We start from the raw sequence: 15,579 nt of genomic DNA, 5'->3' as shown, positions 1-15,579 counted from the left end.
GGCCTCGAGGGCAGAGACAAAGGAAGGAAAATGGAGTCGCCAGCGCGCGGGCCTCTGTAGCTGCCACCGCCGGAGGCCTAGCGCGCCGTAGGAGGGAGGCCTAGCGGGCGGGTCGGGGGGGAGGGGGGCCCGGCCCGGCCGCGGCGGAGACGGGCAATGGCGGCGGCCGCGCCGCAGCAGGGACGGTAGAGGGAGACAAACACCCCCCGGCGGCGGCGCTGGCGCCGGGCTGCAGCCAGCGCCGACCGGAGCGGCCCCATCGTGACACCTAGAGGCGGCCCGCGAAACCTCCTCCACCCGGGGCCCCCTTACCTCCGCGCCACACCCCCCGCAGCGCTCGCTCCGCCGCCGCTCCACCGCTCCGGCCACCCGGCGCCCCCAGCCAGCTCCGCGCACCCGCACCGGCTTCCGCCGCCGCCGCTGCCGCCAAAGAAGCAGCTCCGCGCACGGTTTAATCGCTCCACAGGCTCGGACACAAAATGGCGGCGGCGCGGTGCAGTGCGCCTGCGTCGGCGCTGCCGGGGCCGCGGGTGCTGATAAGGGAAGGGACGGGTGGGGGGGCCGGCCGGGCGACGAGTGAAGGGCGGGGGAGGAAAGGTGAGGGGAGGGGTTGGCGCAGGGCAGCATGGGAGGCGGCCCCGGGCGCCAACTTTCAAAAGCGGGCGCGATGGCGTCACGGGACGCGCTGCGGGTCGCGTCACGCCGCACGCGCCCTCAACTGGTCGCGCGTGGGCTCTTAGGGAGCCCGACGTCCGGGCTCCCGCTGGGTGGGGCTTCCTGGGCGGAGGCAGTCCCTTCTGGGCGGCCCAGGATTCCGGCCCAGTTGACCTGCTCAGCTGCAGTCTCCCGCCCTGAATCCGAAAGGGCGGACGTGGGGCGGGAGGGAGGGTGTTTGGAGGAAGCGCGCGCGGGACTAGGCCGTGGGGCTGAGGCGGTTCTTGGGCGGAGCCCCGCCCTAGTCTCCGCCCTAGCCGGGCCGGACCCGCCCTCCGAGCGCCGCACGGCAGCCCGCCACGGGTAAGGCCGGGCGGGTCCCCTCTCACTCCCAAGTCCTCAGAAACAATCCTTCCCCCGCGAGCCAAGACAGGCAGGGCTGTCCTGGGGATCCCTCTGCTCCTAATACTGGGTGTTAGAGAAGAAGGCTTTTTTCTGGTGTGCCCAGGCCACTTTGGCCGGGAGAGGCCAGCGGAAGGCCAGACTTAAAGCTTTTACACGAACGATCGTTGCGGTCTTTTGCCAAAAGGATGTTCTCTATTTGGCGCACTGTGATTGTGTATTTCAAAATGTAAGTTTCTTGTTTTTGCCTGAGAACTGTTAAGTTCTCCTAGGCGGAATCCTTAAGCCCCTCACTGTGCGGTCGCCCCTCCCCCTCCTGAGCATGCACCTGCAGACTCTTCTACCCAACCAGCAATAAAGCTCCCTGAAGACTGACTGGAAGATGTTCTGGTGGCTCAGGAGGAGAACCTTTGATACTTAACGAGAATCTGGCTCAGGACTGTATCTTTAATTCCTTTACCTTAGATCAAGGGGGAACAAACGGACCCAGCGTCAAGGGAACAGCTGTTGCTCCGTTGAGCTGATTGTTCCATTATGAAAATGTTAGCCCAATACTGACACCTATTTTGTTTTTTTCTTTTTAAAGGAAATCTGGGTTGTTGTTTTTTTTTTTTTACTGTAAAATCTCCAGGTGTGGGCAACTGTGTCAGATGTTTTAAAACTGCATAGGCTGATTAAGCCACACACAAGCCCTGTCAGTTTATACGACCTCTGACTTGAAGGAAAGAGTGAAGAGAAGTTCCACGGCCAAATCCTAGGCACCCCAGCATTTAAGACAGTGTAGTGGAGGAGGAGACTTGAGAGGGAACAGCCAGGAAGACAGAAGGAAATCCACTGAGTGTTAAATTTGGAATCCAAGGGCAGAGAAGGATTCAGGTAGGAGAGGAATGGTCAACTGTGTTTAGTGCTGCTGAGAGGTCATCTTGGGCCAGAAACATGGCTATATTGAATTGGCTACCTTGGAAGTCACTGGTAATTATCACTGGTGAGTTTGGCTTGATTTATGTTGCTTAATCAGATATGTGGACCTGACTAGAATGGGTTGACCTGAGAAGGAAATGGCAACCCACTCCAGTGTTCTTGCCTGGAGGATCCCATGGACAGAGGAGCATAACTGGCTACAGTCTGTAGGGTTGTAAAGAGTCCTACACAACTGAAGTGACTGACCAGGCAGCAGAATGGGTTGAAGCATGATCAGGAAAGTAAGGAAATAGAGGCAGCACACATAAGCAACATGAAATAAGTTTAGCCACAAAGGGAGCAAAGAAATTCAGGGGTAAATGTGGAAGGATATGGGGTCAAGGGAGAATGACAAGATGAAAAGATTATAGCATGTTTATTTGTCATTGGGAGTGATACAGGAGAACAAAGTCTTGCTTGACTTTTTTTTTTTTTCTTCTTTTGGCGACTGCAGGGCTTGCAGGATCTTACAGGATCAAACCCAGACCCACAGGAGTGAAAGCGCTGAGTCTTAACCACTGGACCGCCACGAAATTCCCTTGTTTGACTTAAATCAGGGTGAAATTCATGAAAGAATATAAGGAAACTGGGAGGTTTGACCCTGGATAGGAACAGGATGCTTCCACTGTGGAAGTTAGAGTAACGGGTGAAGATGGATGCAGATGCGGGGGAGAGGTAAAACAAGCTTGCAGTTTCCCTAGTGGGACTGCCTTGGCGGTATTGGTGCCCATTTGAAGTTTGCGGTCATGAGTTCATTGTTATTATTTTGGTCACATAGCATTCAGGATCTCAGTTCCCTAAGAGGGATCAAACCCACACCCCCTGCAGTGGGAGTGGGGACTCTTAACCACTGGACTTGCCAGGGAAGTCCTGACCATGAGTTTAAAGTTAAACCAGTTGGCCCAGTGTGTGATTTTCCTCCAGCAACATTTAACTGCTTGGGTACAGATGTGAAGAAAAGGGATAATTAGATTTCTCAGAACCAAGACCCAAGTTTTCTGATACCTAGTCTTAGGTACTTGCCTTATGTGATTAACTATTCTAGAAATGTGTGAAATATTTGGAAAATTTACATGTGACTCCTTTTTCTAGAAACCAAATTATTCCCGTTAACCTCATGTATACTTGAGGACTCAGGCATAAAGAAAAGGCAAACTTTTTTTGAGAAAAATTACCAGACATCTCTGGCATATTTGCATTCTGTATTTTTTTCAGCCTGCCACTCCAAAAAGCTCCTGGTATACTTAGGAACTGCGTACTGGAAACAAAGCTGATTTACACTTCAATTCTTAGATTCTTTTTTTCTAGTATTTGTAATAATTTAATTCACTTTCTCTAAGACCTTGCCTCATACCATCTTATCTTTAAGCTTCAAGAATGTCATCTAAAGCTTTAATGTAGGTAAATGTAAAGCAATATATTTAGATGACAAAAAAAACCTCAGCTGTACTTAGAATTATCTTTACAGCTGCTATGGTCTAAATCTTTGTGTCCTCTCTAAAACTCATATGTGGAAATCCTAATATTAGATATAATGGTATTAGTAAGTGGGACCTTTGGGAGGTGCTTACGTCCCTCAGAAATGGAACTAGTGCCTTATAAAAGAAGCTTCACAGAGATCCCAGCCCCTGCCACCACGTGAGGGCACAGCCAGAAGGCACCAGCTGTGAACCAAGAAAAGGGCTTTCACCAGAATGTGACCATGTTGGTGCTTTGACATCAGATTTTCCAGCCTCCAGAACTGTGAACAGTAGACATCTGCTGTTTATAAGCACCCAGTTGGTGGTATTTTGTTATAGCAGCCTGAACAGACTAAGACAACTACTATATTTACACTGTATCAACTATCATTACAACTATAGGACCTCTGAGGCATCAATTAGAAACCAGAATGAGGTCCAAGTGGCCTTGCAGCCTGCTCTCTGAAGACAAAGATCCCATGTGCTGCTCTGACATGGCTGAGAAAATGCTGAGAATCACTAGGAAGGAACAAAAGGAAATGTTTTCTTCTTGCAGGAAATGGTGATGTGTCCTACTCTGTGCATGAAGTTGGCTCTAAAGATCAAGGGACAGAAAGCCAGTCCAAAAGGATAGTCTGTTTCAGGCCGGACAGAAACAGGCTGAAAAGAGTAATATGGTGAGAGCCTGCGGAACAGTTGGGATGATAAAAATAAGGACAAGTTTGTTGCCTGTAGTACTATCCCAGACTACGTCACCCAGAGAGAACTGTGATGATTTAAAACCGCCCAGTGATTTAAGATGGAGAAGGCAGTGGCAGCCCACTCCGGTACTCTTGCCTGGAAAATCCCATGGACGGAGGAGCCTGGTGGGCTACAGTCCATGGGGTCGCTAAGAGTGGGACAGAACTGAGCAACTTCACTTTCACTTTTCACTTTGATGCATTGGAGAAGGAAATGGCAACCCACTCCAGTGTTCTTGCCTGGAGAATCCCAGGGACAGGGGAGCCTGGTGGGCTGCCGTCTATGGGGTCGCACGGAGTCGGACACGACTGATGCGACTTAGTAGCAGCAGCAGCAACAGTAATTTAAGAAAGTGTTCTTCCCATGGACTGTCTCAGGTTTGTAGTCCACAGGAGTTCGAGGCATTATCAGCAGAAGGCTGTCAGCTTATCTCGTGGCAGTAGTGCAATCACCAGGTTCTAAGACCTGGCCCTCAGCCTCCAGAGTGGATTCCTTCCTTAGAGACTCATCAGGTTCACAGAGCTTGATGCATAAGCCAAGTGACATTTTACTAACTGAGAGGTGGACTGGTGCTCACATGCAGGCAAAAGGTATGTTCTCTCCCTGTAGGAGAGCCTCCTGGGAAGCCATATTACCAGGAAGCTTTGGTAAGCAGTTAATTTATATAATGTAAATGTTTAATATGCTGGAGTCATATTGTCTGGCATTTGAATCTTGTCTTGGTTTCTTATTAGCTGTGTGATCTTGGGTGAATTAGTAACAACTCAACTGCAGGTTTCTTCTCTATAACACTTCTTCACAAAGTGGTAAGGACTGAATGAGACAATCCAAATAAAACTTTAGGCATAGTTCGAGGCACTGATAATCATACAATAAATGTAAACTATAATTTTTTTTTAATTTTTATGCTTATTAACCTACCCTCACTCCCAAATCTGCCTTCTAATGGCCATGGTCTTTAATTAATTAATAGGATTAATTAATTGAATTACTTACTATCTAGGCTTTCCTTGGCCTGGAAGCCATTCTTTCTGAGGAAAGTGTATTTTGTCTATTATTCTTAGAAGAACAATTCTATTTCCAAATCTTCCTTAGCTCCCACTGTTGCCCCCAGGTAAAGCTTGTGATAATCGTGATCATTTATATGTTTTTTGGGAACTCATTAAGCAAGAGTCTCAATGAACTGTGGAGAGATGTGCTGATTTTCTGAGGAACAATGGGCAAGACTTCCTGCCCACTTTGCAGGGTGAGACGTAAAGCTACACCTGAGCACTCCATTGCGCTGTGTCTACTGAGGATGTGTGTGAGGTATAATCCAGTGCAGCAAAGGTTTACAGAATACTGCTGTCTTCAGCTCCCTTTCTAGGCACTGGGGATACAAAGATGACCCAAGATGTGTTTCCCGCTCTTAAAGTTTAAAAAACAAAACCAAGACACATTAATGCATAACTGTGATAATGGGAAGAAATGGACTCATAGAGGAGCAAATCATTTCCCAGGGGTATCTCATTTCAGCTTGGTGTTAATAGGATCTGAAGGGCTTCCCCGGTGGCTCAGTGGTAAAGAATCCACCTTTCCAATGCAGGAGACGTGGGTTTGATCCCTGGCTCGGGAAGATCCCCTGGAGGAGGAAATGGTAACCTCCAGCATCCTTGCCTGGAGAATCCCATGGACAGAGGAGTCTGGCGGGCTACAGCCCACGGGGTCGCAAAGAGTCAGACGTGACTGAGCACACAGGCACACAAAAGCTCAGAAGGCATTAGCAAGGCGAGGCACGTAAGGTGAAGAGCCATAATCAAAGGCATAAAAGGGTACAAGAGTGTTAGAGGGACGGTAAGTCTTCCCATTCTTTTGGATGAGGGTGTAGTGAGTGATACTAAATCTTCTAAGATATTTGGAAAGTTTTCAATCTCAACTGCCAAGGCCATCCACTTTTTCCTAAATTTTAAAGACCTGCCCTTCTATATCATCTCCTACCCAGACCACAGGAATTTGTTTCCTTATTGATATCTGCTTTCTTCAGATCCCTATGAAAAGTCTATTTTACCTCCCAGCTCAAACTACTGCTCTCTACAGTCTAAAGGATTTTGCCTGGGCCTACATCTCACGTTTGAGCAGTAGGTTACTTTTGTTCTCTGTGCTCTTACCTGCATTTTTCAGATATGCATTGATCACCCTTAAATAATCCACCTCATCTGTTCACTTTTCATTTTTAAAAACACCTTCATGCCTGCCCTCTTAATTGATGTTCACAGTTCTTTTTGAAGAGCCAGCCACAGTTTTGTCCTTAACTCTAGAAGTGAAGTGACTTGCTCAGAGTTGTCCAGTAACTTGTTGACAAAACCAGAATGAGTACTCAGATCTTCCAGCCCCACCCTCTCTCTTCCTGTTCTTTCACTGGCCACTCTGTGCTCCTCACTCTGTTAGGTAACATTTCCATTTTTATAGGGATCCTCTGTACTTGATGCTTTAGCTCAGGGACTGCTTGGGAGGGGGAAAAGGAAGGGAGGTCTATCAAGTGAGCTCTGGACCTCTCTGCTCCCTCATTTTCTCCCCTCTGAATTTTATGTGATTTGTTTAGAGGTAAAAAGGTTTCGTCCCCTCCATGCAAGTTGGACAGTGCCTTAACCCAAAGGGAGGGCTTTAATGGTGGAAATTTCAGGCTCTTAGTAAATAGAAGAGCTATTTGGAATCACGATTTATTAATCTGTAAGTAAACCTTGAATAGGGCTTCCCAGGTGGCTCAGGAGCCCTATTAATTAATTAAAGACCATGGTCATCAGACTCAGGAGCCTGGCAGTCCATGGGGTCACAACGAGTCAGAAACGATGAAACAACTGAGCATGCGTGCATGCAAGTCCTGAATCAACTGCTCTATGCCCAGGTCTATGTTCAAGGTGCTACTGGAGAGAGATGATGCCCCTAGCCTTCAAAGGCCTCATGTTTTGTCTTGTATTAATCTGGAGACACTAAACCCTCATGAGTATTAGTAGGTAAAAGTCAAGGATGGAGAAGCAAGTAAAAGGAGGGTATGGGTAGCAGGTGTGGGAGGAACAGATTGGTTACCGGATATCACTGTGGTCATACGAGACTTCACAATGAAGCAAGGATGACTCTCAAACTTCTCCCTCTAGCCTACATACTTCTCTTCTTGCCCAGATCTACACGTCTAGCTTCTTTCTGGACACTTCTGGATGGCTCCCAAGCTACCCTTAGGAGCCTTGTCACTCTCCTCCTCATTTGCTTCGCTAGGGCTCCCCCTTTACAGTGAAAGATACCCCCAATCCATCCACCACAGCGGCCAGAAACCTAAGCTTCATTCTTTCATCTCCCACATCCCATCAGTCTCCAAATCCCGTCCATTCTACCTTCTGAACCTTTCACTCTAACCTCCTCTCTATCCCTACCTGGCTTAGCATCAGGCTTATTCTGACCACAGCATCAGGCTCCTCACTGCTCCCTGCCTCCTCTCTCAACACAAAGCGACCTTTCCAAACCACAGACGGGATCACAAAATTCCCCCGCTTCAAGTCCATGCATGAGTCCCCAGTGTTCTAGGAGTAAAACCCAACTCCTCAGCCACTCCACAAGCCCCTTTCTAACTGCCCCCTCTGGATTCAATTTGCCTCCTCTACTCATCTGACCTCAGTTCTCTCTGCTCAGGCTTCCATTCTATTCCTTATTTGAGAACCCCATGGTAAAAGTGCATTCTAAGGAGCTACGTTTCATAGGGGACTCTGAGGGGTTTTTTTAATCCAGACTTTTTCTGCACTAAATGTATACTGTTCTTTCATATTCACAATGTTTTCAGAGTGTGTTAAGTTTTAGAGATATGCATCAAAAGCTATTTCTTGACCACTTACTATATATTTGGCCTTAGTTGGTGGGAACAGTAAAGGCAGATGCAGCCTGCTTAAACAGAGAATTGCCTGGAGCACGTATTTAAAATAAAGATTCCTTGGTCTCTGAATTTGAATCTCGAGGGAAGTTCTCAAGTGAATCTTAGAACTGAGTAAGTTGGAAAGACCTAACCTGATTTCATTTATAAGAAATATCCAGGGACCTCCCAGTGGCTAAGATTCCCACTTCCACTGCTGGGGACGTGGGTTCAATCCCTAATTAGGGAACTAAGATCCCATATGCCAGGTGATTCAGCCAAAAAAAAAAGAAGACAGACCCAGAATAGGCAAATGTATAGAATCTGTGGTTTCAGTAGGTTAGTGGTTGCCTTGAGGGCTGGGGGGCAGGAAAGGGAAGGGGATGCAGAGGTCCTGGGAATGATACTGAAGGAGTGCTGAGTTTCTTTTGAGGTTGATGAAATCTCTAAAATTGATTTGGTGATGATTGTACAACCCTAAATACACTAAAAGCCACTACTGAATTGTACATTTTAAACAGATGAATTGTATGGTATGCAGACTAAATCTTAATAAAGCTGTTTAAAAACAAAACAAAAAACTTGGACCAAGCTCTACAAGGAAGGCAGCAATCGTCTTTCCCAGACTTGGGTGGTATGCGTTACCTAGCTGACTAGTCAGCAAATACTTACAGATGTATATATTGGAGGTATAAACAAGTGATTGCAATGGGGTGTGATTCCCCTAAAACTGTACTAGGGGAAACGCATGCTTCTATGATAGGAGCACCGGAGAAGGCAATGGCACCCCACTCCAGTACTCTTGCCTGGAAAATCCCATGGATGGAGGAGCCTGGTGGGCTGCCGTCCATGGGGTCACTAAAAGTCGGGCACGACTGAAGCAACTTAGCAGCAGCAGCAGCAGCATGATAGGAGCACAGTGGAAGGGAAGCTTCCTGAGGAAATCTGTGATGTTCAGGTTGAAGCCTATCAGGTAACCAGGCATTAGCAAGGGAGGATGAGGAGTGTACCACAGAGGCAAGCAAGCCCCAAGGATGGTTCAGTGAGGTCCCATGCAGACTGAGAAGTTAGGTGGCATAAGTGGGGCTGGAGAGAGGAACCCACATAAAAGCCTTTGTGAGCCAGGTTGAGGGGGCTGGAACTTTCCCTAAGAGAAACAGACTGTAGTGATGGGTCTGTTTTTAGAAATCACTTTGCACTTTGGAGACTGGATGGAAGAAGGGCCAGACCAGAGTCAGGGAGTCTGTGAGGGGGCAGTTTTAGTGTTTAGGAGAGAGGTCAATGTGTCTGGAAACTGAGTGGTACCAATGGGGATGAAGAGAAACAGAACTTAGCAATATTTAGGGTATTTAATTGCAAAGATTGTGATGGTTGGGATGAGGGCACAGGGGCAAGAATCAAGGGTGAGGCCCAGTTGTGTGGCTTGAGTACCTGGCTTGAGTACCAATAACTGGGTAGATGGTAACCCCGAGAGTCTGAGAGGAGAAGCAGGTTTTGAGATGTTTGATTTTGAGCATGCTTTTCAAAAGGTGTCCAGTCAGCAGTTGGATATGAGGGTCAGGAGATGAGGAGAGAGCCATGTGAATTACAGCCATGAGGCATACAGCCTCAGCATATAGATGGAAGCCAGAGAAATGGATAAGGTGCTTCAGGGAGTGTGTTTCAAAAGAGAGGAGCAAGGGGCCTAGAATGGAATGCTGTGGAGTGATGTTTGTAAGAGGATGCTTGAGGAGGAGGAGGAGGAGGAGAAAGCTGTAGAGAGAGTCAGAGGAAACAGCTAGAAACGTCAGTGTTAACATGGCAATTCGGTTGCTTATTCAGCTTCTCCAAGTCAATACTGTTGGCAGATCCAATATGCTCTGGGTGTCTTCAGAGAAAAATGAGACTTGACCATTGATATCAAACTCAAACTATGACCATCACCCCATTGCAGCCTTCTGAAACAAGAGGCCTCTTCCTGCAGGTCAATGACAGTCTTATTTTCCAAATGATAGATGTTTTTCCGTAGCAGTTCATTTAGGTCTGGGAGTCCTTCCCAAGCTCACCCTCTGTATTACGTCGGCCCAGGAGAGCCAGGTCCAGCAGCCAGGCCAACAGCCTTCTGTCCATGGCCGAGAGATGGCCTAAATAGGGTCCTCCAGAGATGCCAGGGGTGGGGGGAACATGTCATATGTCCAGGGTTCAGCAAATTGTACCCACACACCAGGCAGAAGCACACAAGGAAGGCACCCCCACTCTGTGGGCAAGACAAAGAAGCAGTTCTCTTCCCACATGCCAACCCATCTGCCTCTTTGCCTTTACCATGTTTTTTTCTTTCTTCTTTTTTTGGTTCTCTGCAGCTCTGAATACATGAGGAAGGAGAGCAGAGACTGGAGGAAAGGTAAGGTTGGAAGAGGGCAAAAGGAAAGGAGGTGAGGTGGGGGGATCCAGTGCCCCCTTACCCAATAAACTGTATGCTGGACTACCTCAGCCTGGTCCCTTTTTTCACAGCGCGGGCTTATAAGTTTCTCCCGGGGAGAGCCCCAGCAATAGTGGCCAGGGCATGGCTGCAGCCTAGATGGACTTGATCGGTGGGGCGTTTCTCAGGGTGTCACAGACCTTGGAGGCCCACTTCCTTCTGTCCCCTCACAGAGGCTGGCACAGGCTCCACAGGACATCTGGGCACAGACTTTCCCTGCTCTGGTGCATCTGACTCCTGGTGGTGTCATCAGCCTCCCGTCACCGGAGGTAGCAGGCTCAAAACTGTCCAGAGTTGCCAGAGTGAGAGCCTCTCCGAACCTGTGTGACAGCAGGGGAGGAGGTGTGCTGGGAGCAGCTTTGCCTTGTGCGAAGACCTATGGGAGCACCTGTGAGGGTTTGTGTGTGCTGGGGGAGGGCAGGGTGTGCAGAAGGGCAGACAAGGGCTTCCCCTGCGCCCCCCCCCATTCCCTGCCACCTCATAGACGTGGGCCTGAGCATAGGAGGCCATACAGCCTAACTAAGTAATTGATGGAGAGGGGTTGGGTGGCTGTTCTGGGGTTGATCCACTGCTCTGAACTAGGTAGGCTCGATGGGGCAAAGGCCCGAGGCTCTTTCTGTCTCGGCCTTGACAGTGCTTCCGCTGTACCTCACAGCACCCTAATTCTAGCTCCTACTCATCCTGACCTTCCAATCCACCCTCAACCTAGAGCTGAATAGGAGGCTCAGGATTCAGGGCTCTCCTTGTAGAGGACAGAGTTAGGTACCCTATCCCTTCCCAGAGTAGGAAAGCAGAGATGTAGGGCCACTCAAATTTCCAGTGACCTGTTGACCCCTGGTAGGGGTGTTTTTCCACCCTCCATTTCTTGCCCAGGCCCTGTCCTCTCCTGTGGGTTGAGCCACGAGCTACTGCTGGTCCAGTCACCCCGCTGCACTTTCCCAGGACCTGCTAGGCCTGTGTTCACTTCCTCTTTCCCCACCACACAGGCCATGCTGTGGATGTCAGTGGACAGTCCTGTCCTCCCAGTGGGGCTCTTGTGGGGCTGCAGGCCTAAGGGACTCTAGGGGTGGTTCTGGGCCTGCAACCCTGCTTCGAGGACCCTTACAGCAAGCCCAGGCTGTGGCCAGCTTTGGGTGCTGGCTCGGTCTCTATCAGTTGTTTGCCTTCCCCTACCACCGCGGCCGATCATCCCCCCAAAACTGAGCTGTTCATCTCTCCCGTATCGCCCTTCACAGTCACAGAGGGAACACACAGCCCATGTGCTGAGGGCGGTCGGCCTCCCCCCACCCCCGCGCCCACCCCCACCCAACGGGAATGGGCTGCCTGCATCCACACACAGGTGTTTCCTGTGCTCCTTCCTGTTACCGTTTTTTTCTCCTCAGCTTGGCTTCCCCAGCAGGTGGTTAAAGGCCCAGCCAAACCTCTTCATACACAGCTCTAAAACACAGGGGGGCAGAGCTCTCTGGGGATCTGGGTCACCCCTTCGGGAGGGGGGGTACTGTTGGCACCTCATTGGCTCTTCCTGAGTGCAAGCACACAGACTGTCCCCAGGGTGTCACGCTGCTGTGCTATGGGGACACCAGAGTGGGCTCAGGAACCGGGGAAGGCCCTCCCCTGCGCTGTCGCCACTGAAAGCTCTGGCAGGACGGGGAAGGTGCAAGACCTGTTTCTCCAGCCTTGAGTGTGGGCTTCCCTCCGGCTCTCCTAAGAACAGACCTGCCATCCTGCAGTCCCACCCTACCCTCAGGTCCCTCCCACTGAACTCGTTAAACTTTCTGGGGTTAATAAACTCACGTGAGCCCTCTCCCTGGAGCAGCACAAGTCTGCCAGCTGTGGCAAGGTCACAAGGTTTAGTCAGGTTTGTTATTACAGAGGGGAGGCGGCTCAGAGATAGGAGGGACTTACTGTTAAGAGAGTCATAGGGCAGCCACCCACGTCACCTCCCCAGCTCCAGCTCTCCCCTCTGCAAGAACCTCCTCTCAACCCACTCACCTCCTTGGGCACAGCCCCTTCTGTAGGAAGCTGCCTTTGCTGAAGTAAAGACCCAGAAGCCTGGCATTCCTTGATGGGGTTCTGCTGCCCCCTGGTGGCCAAAAGCTCCAGCCACCACCACACCTTCTGTTCCTGCCTGCTTCCTCTTTGCCTCCCAGCCAAGCCAGCTGCTGCTACGGAGCCATTCCCAGGACTGGCACCCTTTGGGCCTTCTCTAGGCCAGCTCCAGAGTTTAGCTCCAGACTAGTTCTATAGCTTCCAGGCCCAGGGTACACCCACCTGCAGGCCGGGCCTCCTCGGCAACACTCCACCACCCTCTTCCTCTGCCCTCTTTTCCAAGCCCATTTCCAGCCTCTGAGCTTCTTCCATCTGGATTTTCACGGCAAAAAAGCACATGGTACTGTCACAGTTGGAGTGTGGACACACTAGTGTCAGGGCCACAGCCAGAAGATGCTGGAGCAGGAGGTTAGAAGTGCACCAGTCCAGGCTATGTAGGAAAGGCATTTCTGCTTTTTTTTTTTTTATTTTCTGTAAAACTCTGTAAATAAAATACAAAACCAAGGGCAGGGCAGAGGCAGGACGGCCAGGCCCAGGACACCAATCTATGGCAAGTGTGCTGAGCCAAGGCTGGGAGGCACTTGACTGTGGCACTGACTCCACCAACCCCAAGGACAACAGGAGAATATATTAGATTTTCATTGATAGGAATCTGTGAGGGAAGGATGCCTGGAGCCAGCCCTCATCCTCCCTGCCAGTGCCTGGTAAGCCCTGAAGGTGCGGGGAAGGGGCACTGGGGGCCGCTGGGTGGGGAGTTTAGAATGCCGTGCTGGCCATGCTGCCGGGCCCAAAGATGCGGGGCAGGGCATCCAGTGACTCCTCCAGCCTTCGGTGGGCAGACTGTCCCTCTTCTCCTGTAATGGATAAGGATGGGGTCAGGAGTGGTCCTAGATCCACCCTTCCCTCCCACCCCGACCCCATCTCACCCCTACTCCCAGCAGCCAAATGTCCTAGAACTCAACTAGAACCATGCCTCCTGATCCCCAGCCTCACCACACTGCTGCAGGCTCTGCCGAGCTGCTTCCCTAACGGCTTCTGTGTCCGTCTGGCAGAGGTACACCAAGGGCTCAATGCCTTCTGGAGCCTACCAGGGGAGAGAGCACTGAGGTGGGCCCAGGGGAGCAGGCTCAGGACCCAGCGCTCGGGGAGCTGGGAGGGGAAACAGAGGGTGGGAAGATCGGCAGGGGTCACCTTGATGCAGCCCAGAGCCAGGCAGCCGGCCACTCTGGTCTGCACATCCTCATCCTCCAGCTGGTCCAGGAAGCACAGCAGGGCCTGGGTAGGGTTGGGAGGGTAAACTCAGCCTGGGACTCAGCCTGGGACCCCAGCCTCTACCCTCCAGGGAGGCCTGCCCAACTCTCACCCTTTCCCTGAAGGCAGGGCCCAGCGAAAGGCTCCGGAGCTGAGTGCTGACAGCAGCCATGACCTTGTTGTTCCCATGGACAAGCAGAGAGCTGAGGGCCCGGAGCCCGTCCCTTTGGAGCCGCCCCTCAGGTGCCAACCTCAGGGCCTTCAGCACAATAGCCTGGTCATCCGAGTTCAGATTCCGCACCAGTAACACTGAAGGAAGTTGGGCAGTAGGGGAGGGGGTGTCAGTTGGAACAAGGAGGCAGGGCAAAGAGCCTCCGGGGGTAGGGTCTTTTGTACCCTCGTGTCCTACACCTTCAGACCCACCCACAGGGCCGGGCCACTTTGTGACCAGGGCCACTGCCTCACCCTCCTCAGCTGTCTCGGTTACATAGGCCTCCATGGAAGAGCAGTCCAAGGCTTCGACGTAACTCCAGAACTGGAAGATGGTGAGCTGCTCTTCAGGGCCTGCCTGGCTCCGGGGCAGCTTCTGGCCCAGGGCATCCTCCAGGAACTTGACGCACACTGTGGGAGGCAGGGTTGCAGGTCTCAGGGAGTGGAGGGACCTGGGTCATTAGAGGGAAGCGTGCCCCATCCCTGGTGCACATCCAGGAAGTCTCTGTCCAATCTGGGCCCTTTTGTGCTGAGGCATGTGCCTTTACTATTTCTTCCCAGTGCTCAACTCAGCATGTCTGTGTGGGCTGACCTGGCTTTCCCTAAGGTCCCATCACTGGGGATCTGAGGAAGGAGGGTAGAAGGGGCAGACCAGCAGCCCACTCACCGGCCTCAGCTAAGCCTGTCTGGCGCAGGGAGAGACGGGCGCTGTACTGATTGCAGAAGGTGAGGAGCACCCGCTCCACAGGGCAGATGAAAGGGCTGAGTCCCTCTGTGCATTGGTCCCAGAAGGTCAGGAAGCCGGGCCGAGAGGCCGAGAACTGCACCACTGTGAGGAGATACAGGAAACTGTCAGCAACAGAGCAGGCAGGTGGTGAGACAGGTGTGCAGGTGGGGCAGGGCAAGGCAGGAGCTCTGGGACACACGCGCCAGGGCCCACACAGTCTTTACCTTCCTGGGCAGAGGTGGCAGGCATTTCCCATCGCCTGCTGAGCTCGCATACTGCTTCGAGCACTCGGGCCTCCCGCAGTAGCCGCTCCAGGGCCCATGCCTCCTGGCAGCGCAGGGGCCCAAATGTGCCCAGTTTCTGGAGAACAGGGGTGGCCAAGTAGCTCAGACCTCAAGGTAGAGCTTAGAGAGGATGAAGACCGGGGACTGCAAGTCCCAGCATGCATCGGGAGAGGCTTGGGGGAGCCAGAGTGTGGGAGGTGTTCCATTCAGCAAGAGCCAAGCCCTGGGACATTGGGGAGTGGAACTCAGAGGAGGGGTGAAGGGCCAGGAATGAGGTGCAGGGCTCCCTGGGGGAAGCGGCTGCCAGGGGAGGGTGGGGAGAACACCAATAGCCTCACCAGCAGGAGGCGGCTGCAATGATACAGGTGCTGAACCAAGGCAGCATCCAGAGCTGGACACTCTGTGCTGAGGGGTCGGGCACTGGGCGAGTCGAGGCTGTCCTCAGCCCCAGGTGCTAGGCTGTTTGGGGGCCTGAGAGAAAGATGGGGTCAACCGCCCCAGGAACA

At 51.6% G+C, this 15,579-nt stretch overlaps 2 protein-coding genes across 10 annotated transcripts in view; both read right to left on the bottom strand.

The window, feature by feature from the left end:
- Nucleotides 1–625, bottom strand: part of CTCF (CCCTC-binding factor) — a 42,479-nt gene extending 41,854 nt beyond the window's left edge. The window contains exon 1 of one of the 4 annotated variants that reach the window (XM_018062160.1): nt 313–625. The gene's annotated coding sequence lies outside the window, so the exon portion shown is untranslated. The remainder of the gene's footprint in view (nt 1–312) is intronic. The other 3 variants (XM_018062162.1, XM_018062161.1, XM_018062159.1) reach the window with 3 other exon arrangements.
- The window catches only part of FAM65A (family with sequence similarity 65 member A), a 48,560-nt gene continuing 42,410 nt past the window's right edge, over nt 9,430–15,579 (bottom strand). For 5 of the 6 annotated variants that reach the window (XM_018062155.1, XM_018062156.1, XM_018062157.1 and 2 more), the window contains 8 exons: nt 15,412–15,544; nt 15,014–15,149; nt 14,730–14,891; nt 14,318–14,473; nt 13,965–14,161; nt 13,793–13,876; nt 13,595–13,685; nt 13,035–13,455 (listed from right to left, as the gene is read on the bottom strand). In XM_018062155.1, coding sequence (XP_017917644.1) covers nt 13,358–13,455; nt 13,595–13,685; nt 13,793–13,876; nt 13,965–14,161; nt 14,318–14,473; nt 14,730–14,891; nt 15,014–15,149; nt 15,412–15,544 — 1,057 coding nt within the window. In that variant the 3' untranslated portion in view covers nt 13,035–13,357. Of the gene's footprint in view, nt 10,873–12,823; nt 13,456–13,594; nt 13,686–13,792; nt 13,877–13,964; nt 14,162–14,317; nt 14,474–14,729; nt 14,892–15,013; nt 15,150–15,411; nt 15,545–15,579 lie in introns of those variants that run through there. The other variant, XM_018062151.1, reaches the window with a different exon arrangement.

The sequence above is a fragment of the Capra hircus genome, chromosome 18 (genome assembly GCF_001704415.2).
Source record: "Capra hircus breed San Clemente chromosome 18, ASM170441v1, whole genome shotgun sequence".
In the NCBI taxonomy this organism is placed as follows: Eukaryota; Metazoa; Chordata; class Mammalia; order Artiodactyla; family Bovidae; genus Capra; species Capra hircus.
Note: the sequence above shows the minus strand (reverse complement) of the source record. Positions and strands in the feature narration are given on the sequence as shown.